The 27,049-nt window shown below is 35.8% G+C and overlaps 7 protein-coding genes across 8 annotated transcripts in view; 4 read left to right on the forward strand and 3 right to left on the reverse strand.

Moving 5' to 3' along the window:
* The window catches only part of LOC118733473, an 85,583-nt gene that overhangs the window by 29,179 nt on the left and 29,355 nt on the right, over window positions 1-27,049 (forward strand). The gene's annotated exons all lie outside the window — the stretch shown is intronic.
* Window positions 1,850-6,119, reverse strand: LOC118733494 (probable nuclear transport factor 2). Of its 2 annotated transcripts, XR_004992262.1 has the most exons (5): window positions 5,810-6,104; window positions 5,420-5,491; window positions 5,262-5,360; window positions 4,621-5,105; window positions 1,851-2,040 (listed from the first exon to the last, which is right to left on the reverse strand). XR_004992262.1 is itself a non-coding variant. In XM_036462900.1 (4 exons), the coding sequence occupies exons 1-4, from the start codon at window positions 5,915-5,917 to the stop codon at window positions 1,927-1,929; spliced, it is 393 nt and encodes a 130-aa protein (XP_036318793.1). In that variant the 5' UTR covers window positions 5,918-6,119; the 3' UTR covers window positions 1,850-1,926. The 2 variants fall into 2 exon arrangements, 1 of the variants encoding a protein (XP_036318793.1); XM_036462900.1 differs by lacking the exon at window positions 4,621-5,105 and having other exon boundaries at window positions 1,850-2,040; window positions 5,810-6,119.
* On the forward strand, window positions 7,589-8,975 carry LOC118733488 (inositol polyphosphate multikinase). Its single transcript, XM_036462893.1, has one exon. The coding sequence runs from the start codon at window positions 7,752-7,754 to the stop codon at window positions 8,766-8,768; it is 1,017 nt and encodes a 338-aa protein (XP_036318786.1). The 5' UTR covers window positions 7,589-7,751; the 3' UTR covers window positions 8,769-8,975.
* Window positions 10,147-15,802, reverse strand: LOC118733474 (splicing factor 3B subunit 1). Its single transcript, XM_036462872.1, has 5 exons — window positions 15,683-15,802; window positions 15,116-15,514; window positions 14,964-15,043; window positions 14,705-14,887; window positions 10,147-14,639 (listed from the first exon to the last, which is right to left on the reverse strand). The coding sequence occupies exons 1-5, from the start codon at window positions 15,708-15,710 to the stop codon at window positions 11,355-11,357; spliced, it is 3,975 nt and encodes a 1,324-aa protein (XP_036318765.1). The 5' UTR covers window positions 15,711-15,802; the 3' UTR covers window positions 10,147-11,354.
* On the forward strand, window positions 16,843-18,447 carry LOC118733480 (dolichyl-diphosphooligosaccharide--protein glycosyltransferase 48 kDa subunit). Its single transcript, XM_036462883.1, has 2 exons — window positions 16,843-17,084; window positions 17,152-18,447. Exons 1-2 carry the CDS (start codon window positions 16,937-16,939, stop codon window positions 18,354-18,356), a joined length of 1,353 nt encoding a protein of 450 aa, XP_036318776.1. The 5' UTR covers window positions 16,843-16,936; the 3' UTR covers window positions 18,357-18,447.
* LOC118733492 (ras-related protein Rab-10) lies at window positions 19,941-24,509 on the reverse strand. The gene is made up of 4 exons (XM_036462898.1): window positions 24,191-24,509; window positions 23,461-23,660; window positions 20,615-20,704; window positions 19,941-20,547 (listed from the first exon to the last, which is right to left on the reverse strand). Exons 1-4 carry the CDS (start codon window positions 24,315-24,317, stop codon window positions 20,350-20,352), a joined length of 615 nt encoding a protein of 204 aa, XP_036318791.1. The 5' UTR covers window positions 24,318-24,509; the 3' UTR covers window positions 19,941-20,349.
* Window positions 25,713-26,991, forward strand: LOC118733491 (glucose-induced degradation protein 8 homolog). The gene is made up of 4 exons (XM_036462897.1): window positions 25,713-26,058; window positions 26,125-26,347; window positions 26,414-26,585; window positions 26,644-26,991. Exons 1-4 carry the CDS (start codon window positions 25,941-25,943, stop codon window positions 26,818-26,820), a joined length of 690 nt encoding a protein of 229 aa, XP_036318790.1. The 5' UTR covers window positions 25,713-25,940; the 3' UTR covers window positions 26,821-26,991.

The raw sequence follows: 27,049 nt of genomic DNA on the forward strand, positions 1-27,049 counted from the left end.
CCCACCCAAACACTTAGCAAAAGTATGAGCGCCAAATATTTACACTGCTGATTAAGTCTTCAACATTTTGATCAATTTTAGCTATTTTTCTTTCGTTTAATTAATGTTGTTTAATATTTTTTCCATAAAAGTCTGCCTCATTATATAACAAACACCATATAAATCCACATTTCGAACTTTGTGCAAAAATTATAAAAAAATCTGCAAAGTTTCAGCTGAATTTTGAACTTTTTATTCAGATTTTTTTGATTTTTTTTTTGAGTATGCAGTCTAAAGCCCATTAAATTCCAGGGTAATAATGTGCAGGTTGATTTTTAACCGACTTCCAAAAAAGGAGGAGGTTATCAGTTCGTCGGAATATTTTTTTTTTTTTTTATGTATGTTACCGCATAACTTGGACCACGTCAACCGATTTCGTTAATTCTTTTTGCATCGGAAAGGTAGTGTCTCAGAGGTGGTCCCATACTAATCTGGTTAAGATCCGATCAGCGGATCATGAGATATATATATATTTTTTTTTATATGAGAGTTGAAGTCGGTTTTTTTTTTGCTAAAAATTACTTGTTAATTTTTTTTCTGACTGCATTATAAATTTTTTTCCATACAAAATATATTCGCCAATTTTTTTTTATGGAAAAATTGCGTCATGCAGTCAGAAAAAAAAAAATTATTAAAAGTCAACGCGATTCTTTAGCAACTTGAAACTTCCACATTATTACCGTAGAATTTAATGGTTAATAGCCCACTGCATACTCAAAAAAAAAACACTCTAAACAAAAAGCCTTGGAAACCATGATATTTTTGTATAAGATCGAGTAATGCTTCTAATGAGTCGATGGCTGAGTGGAAGATCGACCTATCTCGGCAGCCAGTTCGAAAACGCTCTATCTCAAAAAACTTTTCAAGAACGCCCTATTTCAGAATTCGTTTCAAAGACGCCCTATCTCAGCTGCCGATTCAAAAACGCCCTATATCAGCATATTTTCAATACATTTTGAAGTGAATAGGGCATTTTTTAACCGAATTTTGAGGTAGGGTGTTTTTGGATAAAATTCTGAAATGGGGCGTTCTTGAAAAGTTTTTTGAGATAGAGCGTTTTCGAACTGGCAGCCGAGATAGGTCGATCTTCCACTCAGCCATCGATGAAACTTTTGAGATTTTTTATAACTTTTGCACAAAGTTTGAAACGTGAAGTTATGTGGTGTTTGTCGAAAAACCTGAAATCGAGAAAAAAGTTTTAAGCATTTGGATTGTAATGTTAGCCTTATGGGGAAACAAAAATAATTTCGTCTATAACTTTTCAAATAGCCTAGCTGGCGAGATGATGATTTCAAACAGGCATGGAATAGTAATCGCAGAATATGATAGCATATATAACTCAATTCTTTCTTAAGTCGACTTAGGCGGTTATTGCTTATGACCACAGATATAATGAGCTAGACTTTTATGAAAAAATAAAAAACATTAATTAAACAAAAGAAAAATAGCCAAGGTTGATCAAAATGTTGATGACTTAATCAGCTGTTCACAAGTGTATATTCTTTTAGAAAGAAAAGGCGGCTTTGGCTATTTTTAGCATTTTTATATTGATACAAAAATCAAGAAATTCAATATTCCAAACTAGGCAGTGTAATTACAAACTTTCTTTGTATAGCGACCGCCCCGGCCCAATACGTACATTCCTATTTTATTATATCGTATATGGTTAGCTGAGGCGTTGTAACTAAAAAGCATCAAAAATTTTCAACAAAAAGAATCCATTTAAAAGCAATGCATTATTATTTCCATAAGCTAATAACGTTAAATGACAAATCGACTATACATTCACGAAATAAATGCTACACAATTTCTAACGTTATTACAATCACTCCATTTTTTAATATTTATATCATTATTATTATAAATGTAATCAAAATGTTAACACAACTAGGCTGTGTCGTGTATATTCAAACGAAAGATGTCATGTGCACAGAAAAATGTACCGCCGAGTGGCCTCAAAACGAAGACTTGCGAGAAAGCATGTGGTGGATCCTCATCACACTGCAAATAGAAAGAAAACGTAAATTATAGATAAGCGACTAAACTGAAGGACATACATACATATGTACTTATAACGGTAAAATTATTTTATCAAGCAAACATTTACAAAATTAGTTAGAAATAAAAATATAATTTCAGTGCAGAAAATTTAAATGTAAATACATACAAACATACACTTGTGGTCAGCTGATTAGGTTAAGTGACATTGTGACCAGTTTTGCATATTTTTATTTTGTTTATTTAATGAATTTTATAAAATTGTATAAAAGTCTAGCACATTACATAACCAGCACCACATAAATACTCCTTTCAATCTTCGTATACAAATTCAACTAACTTTAACAATTGCACCCAAATATTTTAAACTTTTCGTTCAGACTTTTTAAATAAATTTAAAGTACGCAGTTTTATAGCCCACCAAATTTTAGTAGGTTAAAGTGCAAATTTCAAGAAGTTAGAATATGTCATTGATTTTTAATGATTTCTTTGTTGACGGTTTTCTTCGATATGAAACTAATTGTAGAGCCAGCGTCAGCAAAAAAAATTATTAAAAATCAAAGTTTACAATTTTTGGGTGTACTTGTTACTATTTGTTGAATTTTTTTATATTTTTTACGAAGTTTGAAATGTGGATTTATGTGGTGCTGGTTATGATAGATTTTTATAAAAAAAATTACAAGCATTAAATAGACAAAAGAAAAATAGCCAGAACTGGTCAAAATGTCACTTAACTTAATCAGATGACCACAAGGGTACACATATATGCACATATGTACTTTTTCAAAACTCAATCGTCAGTACATCTAGTTTTTAAAATACTACTATACAGCGAACTGCTATTAGTGAATTAACAATTAAAACATAAAAGCTGTTTGGTACTACCAAGTTATACATACAAACATGTCGTTTACCTTAATTCACAAAGGCCCTAACCAATAAAAAAAAGAGTATCAAAAACAGGTAGGGATTTTTTAAGGGGCTTACTATATCTCTGTTGTTTTTGGTACTAACACTTTAAAATTTTTATTGAAGGTGTAAATTTAGTCCTTCCTACCAAAATCCGTGAAACACACAGTTTCGAAAAAGGGCGAAAGTTAGGGCCTTTGTGAATTAAAGTAACGAGATGTAATTATTCTGGCAGTTACCTTTGTGATAAATATTAGTAACGTTTATAATATATATTTTTGGGCATGTTACAATATCTTTTAGTCTCTTATAAAATGTGTAAAGCTTTTTTATTAAAATGTATTCTCCCAAAGCTTCTGCGCACATTCATATACACTTGTTATCAGCTAATTAAGCCAGAAACATTTTGATCGATTTTGGGTATTTTTACCTCCCTTTTATTAGCTTGGGATGTAACTAATGTAATGTAATGGTGTGCCTAAAAGATGCAGCAATTTCCGGTAATGACAGTACGTATGTGAATTGCGTTTAATTGCCATTTTAAAGTTACGTGATGACAGTACGAATGAAAATTCCAAAGATTGATGTCGCGTGTTATTCTATTCCTTATAATAGTTTTAAAATCAATTGAATTTAAGACTAAAAAGATCAAAATAAAATTATAGTTAAAAAACTAATAAATAAAATAAATAAAATTTTTTTTAAATACCACGCTTTTACAAATGGACTAAAAAGTAAAAAAAAAAACAAAAATTCTCAGTCGCATAGAATTTGTTTTGATAACTTTGATTTTGAAATTTTAGCAAGTCATTATAAACAATTTATGAGATTGAAAACGAAAAACGCGGAGCGCAACGTGCAATACAAAGAATTAGATTTAATTGACAATAGTCAAACTACATAACATAGACCTAAAATTTCTACAGCAAGTACAAAATTTGAGATCGATTTTAAGTGATCGTTATTCATATATCCACATATGTATGTACATACATACATATATTACTTTTCATATCAATTCAAGTCTATTACATACGCCCCACGCTTTAATTTAATTTAATTTAAAAAATCTGGTCAAAAAGTTGAAAATTCAGATGAAACTTTTCAGATTTTTTTATAATTTTTGCATAAAGTTTGAAATGTGGATTTATATGGTGTTTGTTATACGAGCTAGACTTATGAAAAAATAATAATAAACAAAACAAAAAGAAAATAGTCAAAATTGATCAGAACGTTGCTGGCTTTATTAGCTGTTCACAAGTGTACATATCGTTCCAATGAGCTACATATTTAAAAAGCTTTACAACCACATTTTGCTAGTAAAAAAGTGAGGATGTTAACACCACATACATATCGTCACCCATATGCCAGAAGCATGAATATGTAAATTTACCAATTTTGAGTTATTGGGTTGACTTGATTAACCTTTGGATGTTCTATGTTATACCAAAACCCAGAATTTCATGCGTACACAAAACCTCATATTTTACAATTCATATTTACACATTCATGTTTCTGCATACGGGGGACGATATTCTACTATGTCCTTAAGGTTTTGTTCATCAAACCCAATTTCTAAATAAACGGGCATGTGTAACATATAAAGTGTTAAGAGGCAAGTTATTATATATCCTGGGGTAGTCGATTTAGATATATTTAAAAAATTTTACATACGAAAAACTCATGTTTGTGGTCATCGGCTCGCATCGTATACGATTTCGTTTATGTAGTGGAATTAATACCGAAAACGCTGAATAGGCTTCATCTAATGATCGCACATCCTAGCGTATCGGCAGGCGGTGTTTGGTGGCAAAGCTGGCGACTTTACGCGCGACACAGTCACTAGTCAGTCAAATTTATTATCCTAAATTGTTGCCATTTGATTTGCATATATATTTTTTTCGTTAATTAAGATAACATACGTTAGCAAAGTAGCATAGTTATTCAAAAATATTCTTCTATTTAACGTAGCAGTAGCTGCAGCGTTCACCGTCGAGTGCGAGTCTAAGGCAGTAAACGCGAAGCATATGTACATATATTCCGCGTGACTATACGTCGTGTAGTGATAGTCTGAAAATGTCATGTTGTACGAAGAAACTACCACCCACAGGCTTAAGAACAAATGTCTGAATGTACGCATGCGGCTGGTCATCATCGGTCTGATGAGGGCGTCAAATGCAGCGTGTACACAAATAGATCAAGAACAAGTTCGACTACTTAAATATATGCCTTCTCATGAGGATTCTTTTTTTAGAATAGAGGGGTCGGAATAATTGTAAAGACTATTCAATATTTCATTTGGAAATTAAATTTACCTTAAGCCTTCCCAGCACGTTGATTAAAACGCCACCATCAAACATTGGTTGGGAATCAACTGCTGTTATAACTCGTGAGATTTTCTGGAACGATAGGCTCTACATAAAAGGAGTAGAGTTAATTCAACATCACATCAAACTTGGACGGAAGTACTTACGGATAACTTTTCCATTATTTTAGGGGCACCTTGTAATTGTACGCCTTCAAAGGACATAAACGAATCTGTTGCCTATAGCAAAACGTAGTTTGTTAGAACATTTTACATTGGTTATACATATTTGTTTCAATGCTACTGCTGCTTTAAAATGCTTCAATATTAAGGCAAATTGAAACGCGGAATCCACTTATAAGACAAAGCTAAAAATAGCACCAATGGCGATAGCAGCTTTGGTGACTCAATTATCTTAATGCATTTCAATCAAATGTATTTTGGAGGAAATTAAAATTTAAATCATGCTCTTAAAAAGAACCCAAGGTGGAGCATCAGTAGCAGCAATATTAGTAGACAGCAGCGGAAACACCAGCTGCAAGTCACATTCACACTCACACTATAGAAATTGGCCACATTCGGTCTGAGATTGGGATCGTCAAAAGTCGCATAATATTGTTGCACAAATCCTTTACCGATATCCTCGTACTGTGGATTCAACGCCATATCTACTTTATTATCCAATAACTAAAACAATGCAAAAATACGAGTAACTTATAAAAAAATAGGAATTTATTGCCGTGCAAATTCCGACGGACTCCGTTCGTATCCCTTGCCTGTGCGAAATCGGTAGGGATGTCGGAAAAACATCGATGCATCGAAAATATCGATGTTTTGCTTCGATGCGTCGAAATTTGTCCACTCGATGTATAAATGGTTAATGTATCTATCGATGTTTTTTCAAAACTGACATCTGTAGTACATTAAGGGCCGTTTGCACCATGTCTAGTTAATTCTAACTCCCAGTTAAACATCTTTATCGACGTTATCGACACCTATCATATAACATGTGATTGATAAAGCAGCCGATGTGCTTAACTGAAGGATGTACCTCCAGTTAGCGTTAACTAGACATGGTGCAAACGGCCCTAAGGGCCAGTTCTTCAGTGCACGGTCGTGGATTAAACTCAATTTAAACGCCCGATCTGGCTGGTTTAAACAAAGATCAGCCAATCAAATATCAGCCAGCTGTTCAATTTAAACTCAGTTTACTTAAACTAAGTTTAAACTAGCACTGAAAAACTCGCTCTAAACCCTCATTCGAGTTTTTTAATTGTACAAAAAGGAGAAGTGACTTTGACCAAAAATTGAAATGACTCCAAAAAGTTACGTTAGCTCAGTTTCAGTAATTTATTTCCAACTTTGCCAAATTTTGCCAATAACATATTTTGTTGTGAAACATTTAGGGCCGGTTGCTCAAAGCCTAGTTGACACTAATCCCCGGTTAAACATCGTTATCGACGTTACCGACACCGTGTTATATGTATGGAGTCGAAAACGTCGATAACGATGTTAACCGGTGATTAGTGTCAACAAGGCTTTGAGCAACCGGGCCTTAGCCTGTTCCCGTACTTCACGCCTTCGCCTTTCACAAACTTTATATGAACGTGGCGTACGGAAACGACTAATTAGGTTTGTATAGTAGCTTCTCTAATAAAACGTTACAGCGAGAGCGTAAAAGCAAAATAGAGCGTAAAATTAAGAAGAGAAAACTAGCAGAAAAAGTTGAACACACAACTAGTAAAAACTTGCAAGTGAATAGTTTTTGCACCGTTTTGATCAAGGTGTATTAAACAAGGTGGTGTTGCGGCGACAGCTGAGTTTTTCGCCGTGGAGGCCATTACGTCAAAATGATGTGTTTGTTGTAACTCATACCAATGACAGTATGGACATCAGCGTTTAACTTGTTAGTGTAATTTTTTACTTATATACGGCCAACACCACCTTGTTAAATACGCCTTGGTTTTGATATTCTGTTTTACTATTTACAAATCAGTTTTAAACTCTATGCTTTACACACAAGCGCGTACACAGTCCAGTACATCGTTAATATTTTGATTTCCACTTTTGGTTTGTGCTAAACCAATTCAACAAATGGCGAATTTATACAAGGTGGTGTTGATGGCGAATTTAGATTTTCGCCGAGGTACGCCTTAATGTCAAAATGATGTGTTTGTTGTAAAATGAATTCGCCTTGTTTACAACAAACACATCATTTTGATATTCAGTAGTACCGCGGCGAAAATTTAATTGGCCATCCACACCACCTTGTATAAATTCGCCTTGTACAGAGACGAGTAACAAGTGAAAACAATCGGTAAAGTCGATGTTGAACGGATAATTTAGGCTCGATAATGTATCGATTATATTGCAACACTATCAAGCTGAATTAACTGTTTGGTTGCTCGGGTTTATTGGAAAGAAGTCTTATTACGAATTTGCGTTACTCATATGTGTTTACAATTGCTTTTGACGTCAACTCGCGGCAAGTTATCCACCAATGCCAAGTCAAAATTCTACAAAAATGTCGAATATAACCACAAACAATAGCTCGGTTGTTGGGCAATTCGATATTCAACTTCCTTCCGGGTTTGCAGCAATGGAAACACAAGTGGCTGGTCACACATTTGATACAGCTGCTGTAGGCATTTTACAAGACAACAGTGGTTGCGTACTAAAACCATTTGGTAAGCCAGAATGTGGTGCACGTGAACTAAACTTTTACGAAAGCTTGCAACAGGCAGAGAAATCGAATGAACCTAACATATTGATGATGCTACGTTCCCTGGTGCCCAAATACCATAAAATCGTAAAATTAGTAGTCAACAATTGCGAGCATACTTTTTTGAAAATGGAGGATCTCACATACGGCATGAAAAAACCGTGTATAATGGATATTAAAATAGGAGAACGTACTTGGGATCCAATAGCAACAGAACAAAAACGCCGTGTAGAAGAACAAAAGTATGCGCGCTGTAAACAAGTGTTGGGACTTTGTTTGCCGGGCTTCCAGGTATATACACTTACAGACAGCAAAGCGCTCCGCTACAGTAAAGAATATGGCAAAAAATTAGACGCCGATGGTTTTCGAGCCGCTATTGCGCTCTTCATTAACGCTCAAAACGGAAAAGTTTATAGACTACTTGTATACGAAATACTGAAGCAACTATACAGAATCAGAGACTGGTTTAAAGTGCAAACACTTTACAATTTCTATGCCAGTTCCTTATTACTAGTTTACGACTTTGACAAATTTGAGGAACACTTCAAGCAAACAGATATGCACCGTTACAATGGCATTCCATTGAGGACTAACGGCGATGCACATAACTATAGCGCACAAATAAATTTTGGGAAAGTCCTGGGAGATGATTCAACAAATGCAACACAATGGGTTAAGGTGAAAATGATAGATTTTGCACATGTGTTCCCCGCCGATGGCACAACTCCAGACCACAATTATATATTTGGATTAGAAAATTTAATTATGGTTTTTGAGGAATTAATGGAGCGATAACAGAGTTGAGCACAGCCAAACTCTCGAATGATCATTTGTATGAAACTGAAATATTAGGATATACATACATTTAATGAACAAATTATCTACTGCTCTTTTTATAGATATATATATTATTTTGTATTATATACTCAGTATAAAGTGAACAAGTCTTGTATTTCAATGTATGTATGTACAGTAGAAGTTTAATAAAATTATCCAATATACATACATATATACTTACATCAGAAATGTACATTTCACTTTAATAAGACAGCCGGTTCTACGTACCGGAATGACTCGGGTTTTACCCGACCAAGGGCTGTTGTTTCGGCGACCTAACCCCGCTTAGATCGGCGATACCCCTCAATTGATTACTGTCAGCACAAATTGTGTATTGGCTAAATAAGATCGACGTCGACTCCCAGCGACACAACTTTTTTGTTGTTGTTGTAATATCATACAAGCTCTCGAAATAGTTTTTGGGGAGTGTTGCTGGAGTGACAGTCCTGTTTTGAATCTAATACTCACAAAACTTTTGAAGCCGTCAACAGAAACCCACGACAGTCGAGCCACAGATGTGGCCAGCCAAATAGACAGCTGCTTGCAGAGGAACCCTCCCCGAGGCACGTCAGGAGGCATCTATATGAACTGACGGACCAAGTCCAGAGGTTCATTAAGCAGCCTCTGGACCCGTCAGCTCACAGACAGGCCTTGAATGGCATTCACAGGGACGCAGTCTCGAGTTATGTAGACTCAAGACCTGTGAATGCCGTTCTAGGCACACAAACACCGGACATAGACGCGACGGAGCTCCATCTGCCTCGGGAGACCAGAACAACAATAGTCCAACTTCGCTCTGGCTACTGCAGCAGGCTATTTTCTACCTGAGTAGGTTAAATGCGGATGTGCCGAACGAATGTCCGAATTTGTATGCTGTTACAACAATGAATTGTTTTCAATTGACAACATACACATAATTTTCGTCTTCGCGTAAACATGCATTGGTTTACGAATGCACGTTTCCTTCGGTATCGCTTCGACTTGGCTTTTAACCTAATTAAATTCTATTCTATTTAAAATCGGGGCTATTTACAAAACCTATTTTGGGGGATTTCTAAAGAAAAATGCAAAATAATGGGACTAAATAGGTGTACATATCGTCGATGCCTTTGCAAAACCGCCTAAATCGCCGTTGGGGCAAAAATGCGGTTTGGTAGCCCTGAACTCCACGCATCGAGATTTTGAAAATCGTTATTAAAACAAAAGTAATAGCTGGTAAAAATTCCGCCTATCAAGTCAATGCCTTCGACGAAAAACAGATTTTTTGCCCTCCTGTAAAATTTGAGTGCCGTAAGATAGGCTGTTTTGCAGGGGCATCGACGATATGTATGTGACGTAAATGATGCGTTCTTAGCAGTTTCTCTTAGAAATATTTATTGCTTTCATTACAAATATTCAAGAATCGTAAGATTTTCAGAACATGCCTGATAGATTGAAAAATGCAGCTTCAAAAGAATATGAAGCTGTGGTTGTTGATACAGCAGTGGGCGTAGAATTGGACTGTTAACTGAAATAGTCTAATTTTTAACTCATCTGGAAACCATAGTGTAAAAACGATGACGAATGACAGAATGCAAATTAATTAAAGGTAAATACATGTAGCATAACATGGGAAAAAATTCGGATCAATTTTAAAGATAAAAAAATAAAAAAGCAAAAAATTTAAACAGATTTATCCCTAGTTTCGCCAATCAACTTCAAATTTTAACAGGCTGATAAATTTAAAATTGATTGTTGCAACCGCGCTTGAACATGCTTTATAAATAAAGAAAATACATATCGCTAGCTTAGAGTAAAAAGTTGGTAAGTCCACTTTTTACGAAAACTCATATTTTGATATAGGCGGCTAGATAAACTTAAAATGCATTGTTTCGAAAAGAATAAAGGCATTTGTTCTATTTACTCTCGTTTATATTCAATGAAAGGGAAATTTGCTAAGTAAAAAAAAAGAAGCACCAAAAATCTATCTGATTCGTATGGAGTTTTGCTTTTCGTTGAACAGGCAAAATGCTGTATTTAAACTTTTGCGAAATACTTGAAGAAAATAGCTATACGTTTTTTCCTCCTCTAAAATTTTTAAATTGGAACTTAGCAACAATCTAAGCGAGCGATATATGAAAATTTGACTTTATAAAGTTTATCAAATCTGATTCTTTTTTTTTAATATTAATTCTAACCCCCCTATTATGAATTCGTACGATGCACAATAAACGCTTACATTCTGTTATCCCCTATTACGAACCAATGTTTTGGTTAACGATAAAAAAACCACAGACACTCAAAATAATAGATCTGTCAGGCGTGTGTCGGGCGTATGAAAAGAATAATACCAAAACTAATTTCTACGATACGCTTGCAAGCGGTTATCGTCTATCGTACGGAAATTCATAATAGGGGGGTAAGCGAAATAAGTATGTATACATATGCTTGTAACTATTTCTATATAATTGTTCGGAATTTTTACATCTAAAAACATTATACGGCTACATAGTTTGTAATAAAATTAAAAAAAAATGTTGCTTTTATCTTTTCCGTCAGGTTCTTTTAAAGCATATAGTCCAGCTCATATCTTTCATATTGATTCTTTGGGTCATTAGTTATCCTTGGATAACCTGCAATCAATGCGTCTTGTCCTCCAATGTAAAGAGAATTATAGATCTTCCAGTAAACATCACGCACTTTCCGTGCCGGATGAAATAGTCCTTGCAGTGTATATTGCAAAATTTTAATAGGTCCCAGCGAAACCCGTAAGCCATCTACAGAGTCCATAAAAGCCTGAACTAAATGGGGCGAAGTCTCAAAAATATTAGGCCATACATAGTTGAGCAAATGAATTAATGCATCCTCACACCCGAAGCCATATACGCCGAGTGCCATATGCTTAATAGCAGCGCAAGCAGTTTGTCGATGAACCAAGTCGCGATCCATTAACGCGTCCTCCAGCAAAGGGCAAACTGCATAAATATAGTCTTTGCCCATTTCCCCAATATATTCAAACAGAAAAGATAGGGATTTAAGTACGCCATTTTGTACATTCAATTCGGGTACGCGATATTCATTCATCAATGCAGGGAGAACTGTGAAGGGTCGACAAGTTTCGGCCACAATAGCAATGGCTACTGTTGTGCATACACGATTTTGTCGCTCTTGAACTTTTAAATTATTTAGCAGAGTGGCTAGTACATCATGTGGGCCAATTGCCTTGGCAATATATCCAAAAGTATTGACTGTTGCGCGACGAATCGCTTTCTTATGCGCTTTTAGAAGTTCAAGTAACTCGAAACAAATACGCATCCATTCGCGTGCTGATACATATTCTGGTCCGCGATCGGCAATTCTTCCTACCAAATCAATGCAGTTCTCTTGTACTTTCTCATGACGATTCTTCAGAATAGGTGTTAGACGCGGCAATAAGTCCTTAATGGGTGGGGTCATTTTCGTCATACCGATGACATTAACAATTGCTTTAAGGGCACCTAAAATACTACCCAAAACCTCTGGGTATTCCTCACCCAAATACTCATATAACACAACGCCCAAATGACCCATCAACTTTTCTTCTTGGCATGTTTTCATTACTATGGCGATGCGCGATATTAAATCAGCAGCTTGTTGACGCACTTTAGCCGATTTATTATTTAGACGCCAAAGGATAGTACCGCAAATTTGTGGCAAGTATGGTTTAACTCGCTTTCCGAGCTGATTTACAATTGTACCGAATCCATTTAACATTACCACGTCTTCGGTGGTTTGTTCTTGGAAAGCGTAAAGTATTCCGTCGATAAGCTGTTCTTCTAAACGTGAATCAATATCTGCTGCGCCTAAATTTCCCATAATTTTCTCTATGGTTTCCATAACCATCTTTCGATACTGTTCGTTTTCATCTTTTAAATCATCAACCACCCGATTAATTATTTCAGAAGCGCCTACTTTATTGGCGATTTCTACAGTAGTATCCACAAGTTGGCGATAATTACGGCGATCCAAGGCCATTCGATGATTCCAGAAAAACTTAAAGAAATGCGGCAAAATTTCTTCCTTAATGTATTGAGCTTCTACACCGTCAGTAGCACAGCATTGCTTCACTACCTTCAATACGATCTTTTTCATTTCTTCGTCCGGCGATTGAAATTCACGGATTAAAATCAACATGACTTCACGGGTATAGTAATTGGCATATTCAGCATCCATTAGTGGAATTAAGTAACCAATGGCCTTCAGAAAAGCAGCCAAACCTTTGCCACGATGTGTACGAATACCCTTCCAGAGGGGTTTCAAAACGGAATCAAAAGATTCAATACCATAAGGCGTTGCTGCTTCCGCTAGGGCAGCAATGGCCAAAGCAGTTATAGTACGCACTTTCTGTTGTTCGTCCACAAGTCCATGCTCAATGATTTCCACTAAAGCTTTCAGATGTGGCAGTATAGCACAGCCCATTAATATGGCTATTTGTTGCACAATCTTTATACCGGTGTGGCGAGCTTGCCACGATTTTTTTGATTTACATACAGCTTTGAGAAAGGGTAGCAAAGACGGTATTCCAAGTGCAGATGCCACAACGGCAAATGCACGCGCTGTTGTGTTACGGACGTACTCGTCGATATTGTCGATGTCGGGACGCATCGTGGAAATCATAGTAGCTAGACCTGCCGCCTTTGCCAGATTTGAGATTATTTCGCGACCTTCCACTCGGGCATAATAATCTTCATCTATAAGCAGTGGCTCAATAACAACAAGAATTTTGTGAACATATGGACGCACCAGGTCATCAAGCTTATATAGTACGCGGTCAATAACTTTTACAAGTAAATGACGTTCCTGATCCTCCAGGGTAGGGGACATAAGCAATGGAAGGATTTGATTAAATAGAGGACCGGCTCCAAATTCTCGCGCCTTGTCTGTTATCTGCCGAAGTGATGACTTTCGCATTGGAGGTGAACCATTTTTGATAGTCAAGAGTAATTTCATTATTTTACGCTCCTTTGCTTCCTCTGGAGAAAGACTGTCTTCATCCACATCTACTAGCAATTTGTCAAAGTATTGTGCATCTTCCGGTTTCATAAATGGCAAATTTTGACCTTTCGGTTGATTGTCCATGAATTTGGCATTCTTATCTTCAACTTGAATAAAGAATCCAGCGGGTGTGCCCGCTATCGGTGTTGGTGTTGCCATCAATTTACGTCCAGGTGTGCGCAGTGGCACGTATCCAGCAGGAGGCGGTAATATTTTATAACCTGGTGGAAACATTTGATCAAGTTCTTCATCTGTGAGGGGTCGATTACGTTCATCGATTTCTTTTTCCCAGCGATATGCCTGAAGTTGTTCTGGTGTCATAGCTGCCAATGCACCCGGAGTTGGAGTGGCCATGGCCATTGCCTTGACGCCAATGGGTGTGGTGCCACCGGGCGTTAAGAGTGGAGTTATATGCCCTGGCGTAGCATGAGGAGTCATAGTTGGTGTGAGGCTCGGAGTCATAGCCGAAGATGGTGTCATTGAAGGTGTGGCATTCGATGGCGTCTCATCCCAACGCGATCTACGTTTTGAAGCTCCCGGCGTAGATTCGGCGACAACATTGTCACTTGTACCACGATCTGGTTTTGGTGTCTCGGCCCAACCGCTGTGGCCAGGAGTTTCGCGCTCTGTTTTCGGAGTTTCGTCCCAACGATTACGTCGTGCTGATTTTTCGTGACCTGGCGTCTCATGGCTCGGTGTCATTGGATGTGCAGGTGTTGCATCCCAAATGCGTGTTCCGAGACCAGGCGTAGCACCCGGTGTTTCGCTGCCTTTATGGCCTGGCGTTTCATCCCAACGATGATCGCCGGGAGTTTTCTGAACATATGAAAATACATATATATTTGCGTCTATAAAATACCTACATATATTAAAAATCTTACATCTTCCCAAGTTGGTGTTGCCGCACTACTAGGAGTTGTTGCCGCTTTAGCGGGCACAAAGCTTTCGCTCACTGTTTGATCCCAACGACCACGTTTTCGTGTAGTAGTCTCTTTTGCAACCTCCCCATTTGAAGATTTTATCAAAGTGCCGTCCTTGGATTTTTCTTGTATTTTTCTGCGAAGCTGTTTTCGAAAATTATTAAGTATCAAATTATATTAGAAAGTATTTTTTCTATTCTTTCTTGATAGTAGTAATTACCTCATTTTCTTCTCCTTTGAGCAACTGTTCACGCATAATATCCGGATATGTTCTTGATCCGATGTCAGGAGTCTTTCCACCTAAAAGGGTCATGTAGTCAATGTGTTTCTTACGAATATATACATAAGCATATATGTTTTAATTGCACTTACCATCAGCAAACGGATCCGCTCGCTCGGGTGATATAATAATGCGGCGTCTCTTTTGCCTATATTCATCTTCCCTATCCGCTATTGTTGGGCGGCGCCTCTCAGCCATAGGATCAACATCTTCCTTACCCTGTGTAACATCTTTTAACACAGATGTAGGTGCCGTGTAAGTCGTACGCTTTTGTGGCACTGGGAATCCTTCGTCTTCATCTTCATCCATTTCATCATTAGCAGCAATGGATGTATTATATCCTTCATAGCGACGTTTGCCTTTACCGCCGGCCTCGTCGTACAAATCAGTGTCATAGAAACCTCCACTGTCCAATAATCCAACGCCAGTTGTGGTACTTTTTTGGATTTCTTTTTTCTTAGTTTGAATGTCGGCAATTTGTGCCTCAATATCTGTAATATGAAAAAAAAAAACATAATTTAGTTGCATGATGAGAAGCCAAATCAATAAGGGGGTGCGGTAATGCTATAACTCTTAGTAAATTTAAAACTATTCAAAGAAACTATTTCATGCACGTGTATGGAGGAGATTTATTGAATATTGGATAACAATTAACTTACCTTCGTGAGTACGCGGAATATTTTCCATTTTCTAAAAACGTCGACCAACGTTGACTATACGCAGACAAAATATGGAACAAATCAAGACGAATTTATACAAATCAAGGCGAATTTATATAAATTCGCCTCGGAATCAAATCAAGGCGAATGGATACAAGCAGTGTGGCCGCGGGCACTGAAAAATTTAGCAGAGAAGAGACAATGGCCCGTAGTCATGTAAAAATAAAGTCGACTTTAAAGTTAGTTGCAGCTTTTTTGACAGATATCCCATTGAAAATTATGTCAAAAAGCTGCAACTAACTTTAAAGTCGACTTTATTTTGACTATGACTACGGGCCATTATCTACATAAGAGTACGTGAACGTACGGAACGGAGTGAACTGCCACTTAATTATCTATTGTATGGGCAATGAATTCAAACGATTATAATACACTTGAACGCAACGTAAAACGCAAGGCGAATTTATACAAGGTGGTGTTGATGGCGAATTTAGATTTTCGCCGCGGTACTTAATGTCAAAATGATGTGTTTCAAGGCGAATTTATATAAATTCGCCTTGATGTGTTTGCTGTAATATGAATTCGCTTTGTTTACAACAAACATCATTTTGACATTAATAAGTACCGCGGCGAATATCTAAATTCGCCATCAACACCACCTTGTATAAATTCGCCTTGGTAAAACGTAAGCATCTAAAATCAATAGATCCAAGGCGAATTTGAACAAGGTGGTATTACTGGCGAATTTAGATTACAACAACGACAACCACATGTATTTTGTATGGAGGGTGTTATGTCAAATCTCAATTCGCTCCAAAGCATACATGTATTTTGTTTTTGCTTTTGAAGAGTGTGCTGTCAAATTGTTGCCTTGGTTATAATGGACGGGGCGAATCGTAACAAATCGCGGCGAATTCGTAAGGATCTACTGATTTTAGATTGTTCCGTTTTACGTTACGTTTACGTGCATTATAACCATTTGCATTCATTTCCCATAAAATAGATAATTAAGTGAAAGTTCACTCAGTTTCGTTACTTCCATTATAACCCAGGCATTATTGAAGTTTTTGCTTTTGTTCTGTTAACTTCACCTTGTTTAAATTCGCCTTGATATGGCACCTCATAGCTAAGGTGAGTTGGCAGCCCTGAGTACAAAGCATCGGTTTTATTCGGTATATCGAATGGTGTGCATCGATGTATTTCTTACATTCCTGAATTAGACATCTTCCGAAAATTGTCCGGCTAGAATCCACGATGGTGAGTGTATCGAGGTATTTAGTATTTATTTTTCTGGCTATTCAAGCTTCGAATGCGATTTTGGATTCTGATGCGAATACCTTAGTCTTACTTGATAATTTGGCAATTCGTGAGACACATTCTATATTCTTCAAATCATTGCAAGGTAAGCCCGAATCAATTCCTCTTTAGTGACGTGGTCATAACAAAAGTACGTGCATTTTCTTCAACAGATCGAGGCTTTAAGCTAGTTTATAAATTGGCTGATGATTCTGGCTTAGTCCTTTCACGTTATGGTGAATATATCTACAAAAATGTTATTGTATTTGCACCAAGTGTTGAGGAGTTCGGTGGTGATCTTAGCGTAGAAAAGCTCACTGAATTCGTTGACGATGGTGGCAATGTGTTGGTGGCTGCCAGTGAGCAGTCTGGCGATGCACTGCGTGAGTTCGCATCGGAATGCGGTTTCGAAGTGGACGAAGAAGGTGCAGCCGTTATTGATCACCTCAACTATGACTCTTCAGATATGGGAGATCACACTACAATTTTAACGTCAGCACGTAATCTCATTGACGCCGCTATTATTGTTGGACCCTTAAAAACTGCTCCGTTGATTTACCGAGGCACCGGACTTTTAGCCGACAAGGAAAATCCTTTAGTGCTTCAATTGCTTACTGCAGAGAGTACAGCGTATAGTTATAATCCTGACCAACCTGTGAAAGAATACCCGCATGCGGTTGGACGCGGTACATTACTTATTGCCGCTTTGCAAGCAAGAAATAATGCTCGTGTTGTCTTTTCTGGATCGTTACATTTCTTTTCCGACGAAGCCTTTACTGAACCTATACAAAATGCACAAGATGGTATATCTCACAAGCAAGCAAGTAATCGGGATGTCGCTACTGCAATAAGTAAGTGGGCATTTGGCGAAAGTGGACGTTTGCGTGTGGCCAGTGTGAATCATCACAAAGAGGGCGAGTATAATCCGCCGGAGCAAGCGTACACAATAACCGACCCTGTTGTATATACAATCAACATAGAAGAGTTAGTGCAAGAAAAATGGCAGCCATTCAAAGCCAATGACGTACAACTGGAATTCGTTCGCATTGATCCATTTGTACGTACCACACTCAAACAAATCAATGGCGGACGTTATGAAGCCAAATTTAAGATACCCGATGTATACGGGGTGTACCAATTCAAGGTAAACTACGATCGCGTTGGCTATACGCACCTTTACAATACAACACAGGTCTCTGTGCGTCCACTAGAACACACTGAATATGAACGCTTCATACCCAGCGCGTTTCCTTACTACACCAGTGCTTTTTCAATGATGATAGGCGTATTTGTATTCTCTTTTGTATTTCTACACTTCAAGGAGGAAGGTAATACATTGTCCACAAGAAGTGGTAAAGAAGATAAGAAACTACAATAAACAAAAGAATTGCTAAGACTAATTTCTTCTCTTAAGTTTATTAATAATGAAATACTTTTTAATCAAATAAAAAGTTGCATTTATGTAAATCTTTTTTTCGCTTGTACTATCAACTGTTTCTTAAGCAGGGGGTTAAAATGTATGTTTTCGCTGCCGAATATAATTTTGTCACTGGGTAAACTCATTGGGCTGTAAGCATTTTTTTGGTATTTGCCAAGAAATTGCATTATAACCTGTAATGGACGATTTCTCAATATCCAAGTGAAGTGGGCATAAAATGAGTTGCCAACAAATTTGAACACATATGCCAACTATAAATTAGTTAAATGCGAAATTTAGCTCCGCAAAACTCGTGCAAACGAATTGGGTAACGATAGCAATAAGATTCATACAGTACCGGTCGTATCAATAGCACCTCATTGTTTGCCAATTATGATTATTTGTTTATTTTTAAGAAATTTCGATTAAAATGCAGTTCATTCTCTAACAAAAACCCATATAAACCCAAATTTAAAACCTTGTCGAAAACTAAAAAAAAATTCAACAAATTTTCATCCAAATATCAAACTTTTTTCTCAGAAGTGACCTTATTCAGCAGACAAATTTATAGCGTATTCACTTTTAGGGCCAGTTTTTCAGTGCACGGCCGTGGTTAAAACTAAGTTTAAACTGGCACTAAAAAACTGGTCCTTTCTGTAATAATATGCAAGTTTCTACGCAAGGCCTGGGTTCAAGCCTGGTTAAAACAACATCGCAGGTTATTTCTTAACAGCGGTCGCCCCTCGGCAGGCAATGGCAAACCTCCGAGTGTATTTCTGCCATGAAAAACACCTTTTCATAAAAATACAATCGCCGTTAGGAGTCGGTGTAAAACTGTAGGTCCCTCCCCTTTGTCTAACAACATCAAGGCGCACGCCACAAATCGGAAAAGCTCGGCCAAACAATAACAAATGTGTAAGCGCCAATCTATCTATAAAAATTGCCTTTGAGTTTTTAGATATTTTTGTCGCATTTGCTTCCGTATAACGAATCAACACAATTTACTTTTATATGGAAGAAAACTGCAAAATTAAATGGGCTGGTGTATTTTAATTGAAAATTCTAAAAAATAAAGAAATGAACATAATTGGCAAACAATATAATTGAAAATTCTAAAAAATAAAGAAATGAACATAATTGGCAAACAATATCACTTTGAAACGGGGATACTCATGATATGACTGATACTTTAGGTCGTTTAGTGTGTGGCAGTAAAAGTTCAATTTACGGCATTATTTCTATTGCATTCGCATTTTTTTTCGCAAAATTCAAGCTCCAATGCTCGTATGTGAGGGGTTTTACAGTTTATTAACCGTTCCTTGTTCACATTAGAACGCAGTCGCGGACATTTCGCGAGACATGCACCGCTGTGGAACTTATGTGGAACAGATATTTCATTGATTTTTTTTTATAAACTTTTCATTTTAATTGTTTTGCATGTGAGATAATATTTACGTGATTATGTATATGGATATTAAGAAACCGATACTTAATTACTTAAACTACATTTCACCTCATTAACCATCCTAACAACCAGTTAATAAGTATACTTTAAAATTTTTTGTAATTCATTACTTTCTTCTTTTAAATTTCTTTTTAGAAGCGAGTAAGCATATGTATCATGATCACCTATGTATGTAAATCATTGCACAAGCAATACCATTTTTCAATTCTTACTTTTTACAAACATTTTATCCCTTTTCGTCTTATAAAAAAAAAACACAATACACACATACATATAGTAGCGAGTTGAGTAGCTGTTGATAAGTAATTACTTTCTCTTTAAGTAAAAAATCGATAGTATCTTATTTTTTATTAGGCAAAACTATTCTAATGATTTCGCAACTCTTATTGGCCTCTGATATTTAGTACCAATAAGGTTTTAAATGTGGTAGTTGGTGGTGGTGCTGTTGGTGGCATGGTAGATTGGGGGTGGCTGTTATGGTATGTGTCCTTAAGAACAACAACTCTTGTAGGCTGGCGCTTTTTCGTTATTTCGACGATCAACTACCAGGCGTTCAGGATTCTCGGCTGCTTCGCGACCAGACGTTTTATCTAGTATAGCTTCAGCCAGTTCACAAAATGCGCGCTCGATATTGATGTTGGATTTGGCAGATGTTTCCATAAATCTTATACCATGCTCCCGCGCGATCTGTAAACAGTATTATTGTTTAGCTATGAAGTAGTTGTGAATACAAGATAGATTAATTTCAACTAACCGCCTCACCGCGTTCTTTGCTAACAACACGCTTATCTGTCATATCGCATTTATTACCCAGAATCATTTTCTCCACATCTTCGTTGGCATGCTAAAATTAATTAGAAAAATGTGCATATGTATGTATGTTAAAAATATTAATATGTAATATATTGAATAAAAACAAGTCTAAATTCGGGTCACATTGAATGTCTTATACCCAGCACACAAAATTTCTTGTATTACGCACCGAGAGATCCACAACCCTTTTCAAAAATTTTACTAGAATCATAGTTTTTTGCCAAAAGATTCATCTAAATACAGATTGCAAGACTCAAGAAGTGATGGGAATGCGACCGATTGCATTCACTAAAATGAGTTCAAAATATTAATAAAAGCCAAAGCCACTTAATTTCGCGTTAGAAGGATGTGTATCGGATCTAGATATCACTAATTTTGCAAAACTAGTTTCTCCCAAGATCGGGTTTGGCCAGTAACATATCGCACGTTTAATAATATACAGAATTATCCCATATCTTCGCCATTATTGGGAAGTTTAGTTATCTGTTGGGCTGAACATATTCTTCTTATCAAGCTTAGTATGATGAAATCTCCAAAAACGTAAATTTTGAATTACATCTGTATATTATTAAACGTGCGATACATATAATAAAATGAGTTTTTATTTTAACCAACTTTTTCAAATAAAAAATCTGAATCAAATGCTGGTGGTCCGATTCCCACCACCTACAACTTTTTGAAATTTGTTGCCCTGTGATATTAAATCTTATCAATTGACCATCACTACATATGCTTTTGCTTTTCAAAAACACCCCTAAGGGCCGGGTGCGGTTATTGTCCGATTTCGCAAATATTTAACATTTTTGGGAGATATTGGTTAAGCGATTGCCGAGATATACTCATACAGTCGGGGCAAGGACTGCCACTCCAGAATTATTCCCCAAAAACTATTTAGGGAATTTGTATAATGGTACAACAACAACAACAAAATACACACATTACAATAAGACGGATAATTTTATTGAATACACCAAACTAGGAGGAATAACCCGAAGTTATGCAGACTTCGTGCCCCGGCCATTCAATTCAGAGAAAAAAATCAATTTGGATCCCAATTCGCTTATTTTTAATACCAACCTATTTTGCATACTAAAGTTCTATCTGTCTCAATTCCTTTGGGGTGTTACTTAAAACTGTTGTTATGGAGGGACTATCTACAGTTTAACGACTACTAACATCAGGTGATTCTATGCGAGAAGCTTTTAATCGCAGAAATAAACTCTGAAATTTTCCCATTTCGTGTCGCAATATACACCTCAAACCATCAAAAAACTGCTCTTAATGAGCTTGGCAAAACAAACACCCAAATTCATAAAAAAAAGAAGACTTTATGTGCTTAAAATGCCATTTTATCGAGCTCTTTAATTCTTTTTTATTTTTTATGAATAAGGCCAAAAGTCTTTTATCTTTGGTTATGTTGCTAGTTTATGTAGTTGATTGTGTTTACTTAAGCTTATTTTATAAATATTTGAGGCATAGATAAGATTTGCATATTTACATTTGTATGTATGTGTATGTATTTGTACAATGCTGGCTGGACAGTTACCACTACAGTGCATGCATATTTACGTTACCTTAATACAGAAATGCCCTAATTTATTTTCTTTCAAAATGCATCTTTGTACAAAAGTCGAAAGACGACTACATATGTACTCACTAATAACCTCTTATACAATATAGAAACAACTATGTACTAAATCAGCGAAATAGTATTATAAGTGTTTTTAAGAAACACTGTTCAGTTTTATTAAGTGTAAAGTGTTAAGTGTTTTATTAAGTGTAATTATTCTGTAAAGAAATAAGAGTGTTTCCATATTAAGTTGAGGATATGTGGATATTGGTTACAAAGCTGTTCTAAAGATGCTAACAAATTCCATATTTTACAAGCTTTTATTAAGTTTCACCTGATGAAAAAATAGTATAGTGATTTAAGCCTATTTCTTTTTCGAAATTAGTTAGATCCCTATTTCTTGATAAATTTGATGCTGTTATAATTTTTTAACCTTTCCACGCATTTTTTTATCCTTTTAAGGTCACAGATGAAAATCAATCCGATAATTTTTAAACTCAGCCACTTTTTGAGGAGTTTATAGTATTTTTTTATCGTTAATCTGTAAAGAACCTGATTTTTTGGATTTTTACAACATTCTCGTAGTACGAATATGAAATGAAATACTCCTAAAGATTTCATTAAGAATTTGGAGAACTTCGGTTTGCAGAGAAATTACATACATTCATACATATGTACATAAATATACAGACATACAGTGCCGGACAAAAGTATTGGCACAGAGAATTTTTCGCAATATATGCAAAGTGTTTTATTCTAATTTATTTTCAATATTTTTTAATAAAAATATAGTTCGTACTTTACCAAAAACGTACATACAAAATCTCCAAACTTTGTGCAAAGCTCAGGAAAATTCAATAAATTTGCATACTAGTTGCAACTTTCTACTCAAAATTTTAGTATAACAAAGTGCAGGTTGAAGTATCTAAAAAAACGCGTTGACTTTCGGCAATTTTTTTAGTGGAAGGTGTTACTCATTTATCTACACAAAAAATAATTGTCGAACATACTTTGTATGGAAGAACCGAGTTTTGCACACAGTTTAGAGATTTAGTTTTTATGTTTTTTGATGTAGGACGGCCTATATTTTTATAAAAAGTTATCGAAAATAAATTAGAATAAAAAACTTGCAGATATTGCGAAAAGTTTTCTGTGTCAATACTTTTGTCCGGCACTGTATGTATATGAGCATGTGTATAAAGCATACGTCTACTTACCTCATCTATATTTCGTAACCATTTTACTATATTCTCGAAACTCTTTTCATTTGTTATATCATATACCAGCATTATACCCATAGCGCCACGGTAGTAGGATGTTGTGATTGTGTGAAAACGTTCTTGACCGGCAGTGTCCCATATTTGAAGCTTAATTTTTTTCCCCCTTAGCTCGACCGTTTTTATTTTAAAATCAATTCCTGCAATTGTGTAATAAGCAATTAATATATCAAATCATTTTACGAAGAGTTTATTATTATAATTTTCATAACAGACTAGGACTTATCAAAACGGTAACTGACTATGACGTGTTAGCTATTTATATAATAAATTGCGTTTCTTTCACCATCCTATTAAAAAAACAAAAGCAAATACGCTAAAGCTGAATAGCACTATGTGCACTACATACATGCATATACACATATGTACATATGTACTACGTTCAATATCCATATGCATATAGTACACAGTATGTGCATCGATATGTAAACAAAGAAAATGTTTGCCGGGATCGCATATAAATTCTATGTACGTAAGGTTGAACATAAGATTGTCGAAAAAGGCAGTTGAGATGAAATTCAAGGTATTTCAGTGTAAGGTTACCCAAATCAGGCATTAGTAACAGTGTTAAAGCGACAGGCTCTGCCACGCCCTTGCCAGTCGTTGAACTACTCCTTCATATGCAATTTCTATCCAAGGGAAGTAATCGTTACAGAACAACTTATCTTACCAATTGTCGAAATAAAGGTAGACGTGAATGCATCATCCGAGAATCGGAATAGTATGCAAGTTTTTCCTACGCCTGAGTCGCCGATTAGCAACAACTTGAAAAGTAAATCGTAGGTTTTCTTCGCCATTATCCTTAATGTTTGTTTTTGATTTCTAGTTCAACAAATAAGCAACTTCTTAACTTTATTTAAACTGAAAAAAACAAATTAGTAAAGGCTTTTGATTAACGCAGATGCAATTTTTTCGCAAAATGTTATCGCAACTTCCAACCGCACAGTAAAAATTTATTCACAGTGAAGTTAAATATACCTTTTTGTTCTTATTCGTTTTCTTTTGTTCGTGCAATGAGTCAAAGTGTCATTTTTATCCTCATGTCCAGCGTTGCCGAAAGCTTTCGCTGAAAAATCGTCATTTTACCCTGAAAAATCGTCATTCTGGCCAAAAAAAGTCAAATTTTTGTTTATTATACTTTTTTAACAAAATAAAAAGTAGAAACAAAATTACATAATTTACATACAATAAATGTACCACATATTTCAAAACCAAAGGAAACCCACATTGCATATCGGTTAGTAAAAGTGGATTTGTAATTATTAATGACAATTTTAAATTAAACTTTAATATACACAAATGCTTTTAAATTGTCCAACTCCACTGGCTTGAAGTTTTTGAAGATTTTGATCCAGCTTTAATGTGTAACATTAGCATTTAATAACTGCTAGATAATCTTGGCTGAACAAATTCCATCTGCTATTTTTCTATATCTTTCAAATCAGTGTCAACAATGCAAATTAACGATTTGGTTATAATTCTAGAACAAATGTAATATAACTAAAAGCACGGTTGTAGAACAAAACTAGATAAATGCATGGTTGTATTTTGGATTGCGTTTTCCTTAAAAAAAAAATACATACATACTTATTTACATATGTAATTAGTTGGAAAAACAAATAAAAAATCGGGGGGAAAAAATCATCAAAGCCTCGTTGAGCTAAAAAAAAATCAAAATGTCGAAGAGTTCGTCAATTCGGCAACGCTGCTCATGTCAGTTCTATAATTCGTTGGCGTGTTGAGTGTTTGTTCAACGAAGTAATTCGGACATCAGTAAATGGTGACACGCAATGTCATGATGCAAAAATTCGCACACGTTATTGAAAAGAGGCACAACCATGACACAAAAATCAAAAAAAATTTGGTAGATTTTTTTGCAAGTTGGCACCCTATTACATTTTTTTAAATGCGCATTAACGTTAACATGTGTTTTTTTGGTTCGTTTTGCTGGTGAAAATGCATATAATTTGTGAAAACGGGGGCGGTAGCAATAAGAATTACATAAAAATGAGAAGTTAAAAGTTTACCGGTGTTGTTGTACTGTTCACAGTTCAAAAACTCTTACTCAAATGAAATCAGCCACTGGTTGGTGCGTTTGTAGGGAATTTAGTTAAGTAGGTTGGTCAACTGGTTGACCGATTAATCGATCCGTGTGTAGGGCCATTAAAACCGACCTAACTGAACACACCAAACAAACGAATGGTGAGAGCAAAGCAAATTGAAAATTGGTTCTGCTTCGGAAAAATATCAGAAAAGTAAAAATTGTACGTTTTTTTAATGAGTCGAAATTTTTATAAAAAGGTTTTGAAAAAAACTATTTAAAAAAGGTTTGCCATTAGTTTAATATAAGAAAATTTATTTCGAGTGTTGAGTGTTTAAAATACAGCCTCAAAATTGGCAAAATAAGGAAGAATAAAAAAATGAGCTACAACGAAAAATGTGATGGTATAACAAAGGAAGATTGGATGCGAAAGTTGGAGCAATTCCCTTATAAACAAAGTGACATGAATCGATTAATTATGAATTATTTGGTGACTGGTAAGTGAAAAAATCCAAATGACGATAACAAGACTTTAAAAACGCAACTGTTTTTGTACATTATAGAAGGGTTCAAAGAGGCTGCCGAAAAATTCCAGTTGGAGGCTGGACTCGAACCAAGTGTGGAACTCAGCTCATTAGATGACCGCATACTCATACGTGAAGCCGTTCAGAGTGGACGCATTCAGGAAGCAACCCATCTCGTTAATCAATTGCATCCTGAGCTACTGGATAATAACCGCTATTTATTCTTTCACCTGCAACAATTGCAACTTATTGAATTAATTCGGTAATACACATCTTACGTGTAAAACATAATTTGCTCATGAAATTAATTGATTTTCATAATTCATAGAGCTGGACAAATCGAAGAAGCTCTTACATTTGCTCAAAATAAACTATCTGAAGCGGGTGAAGATATTCCCGAAGCGCTTAATGAACTCGAAAGAACACTGGCTCTTTTAGCTTTTGAGAAGCCACAAAATAGCCCTTTTGCAGATTTATTGGAACAATCGCATAGGCAAAAGGTATGCTAAAATTTGGCAATTATTTTTATTTAATGTATCCCGAAAATTTTATCCACAGATTGCGAGTGAACTTAATGCAGCAATACTTAAGTGTGAGCATAGCACCGATTCAACTCCTAAAGTGATGTTCTTATTAAAGTTGATCCTGTGGGCTCAGTCAAAACTCGACAGTCGAGACGTTCACTACGCTAAGATGGTTAAGTTGGAGACAGCTCTAATTGACAAACCCAAGTAGTTCGATTGCGATGTGGTCGTGAGTTGGGGAAAAATGTTGTAAAATTGAAAATTATCACAAATAAAAAGTTTTATAGGGTTCTATCGGCTGGCATTATCTATTAGTAAAAAATAATTTTAACGAAATATATGTATTCGCCTATACATCCAAATAAAAAATAATAGATTAAACAAAAATTATAATAAGTTACTATAAAAGCGCTAGGATATTACATTTTGGACAATTATGT

The sequence above is a fragment of the Rhagoletis pomonella genome, unplaced genomic scaffold, assembly GCF_013731165.1.
Source record: "Rhagoletis pomonella isolate Grant_MI unplaced genomic scaffold, Rhpom_1.0 Rhpom_scaffold_00002, whole genome shotgun sequence".
NCBI lineage: Eukaryota > Metazoa > Arthropoda > Insecta > Diptera > Tephritidae > Rhagoletis > Rhagoletis pomonella.

Bases quoted from the DNA above. Each gene is read 5' to 3' on its own strand.
- LOC118733474 (XM_036462872.1), bottom strand. From the start codon at position 15,710: ATGGAAAATATTCCGCGTACTCACGAAG. The intron at 15,515-15,682 runs GTAAGTTAATTG...TTCATATTACAG, and splicing joins TATTCCGCGTACTCACGAAG to ATATTGAGGCACAAATTGCC. The intron at 14,888-14,963 runs GTAATTACTACT...TTTCGAAAACAG, and splicing joins TCAAAGGAGAAGAAAATGAG to CTTCGCAGAAAAATACAAGA.
- LOC118733491 (XM_036462897.1), top strand. From the start codon at position 25,941: ATGAGCTACAACGAAAAATGTGATGGTATAACAAAGGAAGATTGGATG. The intron at 26,059-26,124 runs GTAAGTGAAAAA...TGTACATTATAG, and splicing joins TATGAATTATTTGGTGACTG to AAGGGTTCAAAGAGGCTGCC. The intron at 26,586-26,643 runs GTATGCTAAAAT...TTTTATCCACAG, and splicing joins AACAATCGCATAGGCAAAAG to ATTGCGAGTGAACTTAATGC.
- LOC118733492 (XM_036462898.1), bottom strand. From the start codon at position 24,317: ATGGCGAAGAAAACCTACGATTTACTTTTCAAGTTGTTGCTAATCGGC. The intron at 20,705-23,460 runs GTAAGTAGACGT...AATTAATTTTAG, and splicing joins GGTTACGAAATATAGATGAG to CATGCCAACGAAGATGTGGA. The intron at 20,548-20,614 runs GTTAGTTGAAAT...TACTGTTTACAG, and splicing joins GCAAAGAACGCGGTGAGGCG to ATCGCGCGGGAGCATGGTAT.
- LOC118733494 (XM_036462900.1), bottom strand. From the start codon at position 5,917: ATGGCGTTGAATCCACAGTACGAGGATATCGGTAAAGGATTTGTGCAA. The intron at 5,492-5,809 runs GTGAGTGTGAAT...GTTTTGCTATAG, and splicing joins ATGTGGCCAATTTCTATAGT to GCAACAGATTCGTTTATGTC. The intron at 5,361-5,419 runs GTAAGTACTTCC...CCTTTTATGTAG, and splicing joins AAATAATGGAAAAGTTATCC to AGCCTATCGTTCCAGAAAAT.
- LOC118733480 (XM_036462883.1), top strand. From the start codon at position 16,937: ATGGTGAGTGTATCGAGGTATTTAGTATTTATTTTTCTGGCTATTCAA. The intron at 17,085-17,151 runs GTAAGCCCGAAT...TTTCTTCAACAG, and splicing joins ATTCTTCAAATCATTGCAAG to ATCGAGGCTTTAAGCTAGTT.
- LOC118733488 (XM_036462893.1), top strand. From the start codon at position 7,752: ATGCCAAGTCAAAATTCTACAAAAATGTCGAATATAACCACAAACAAT.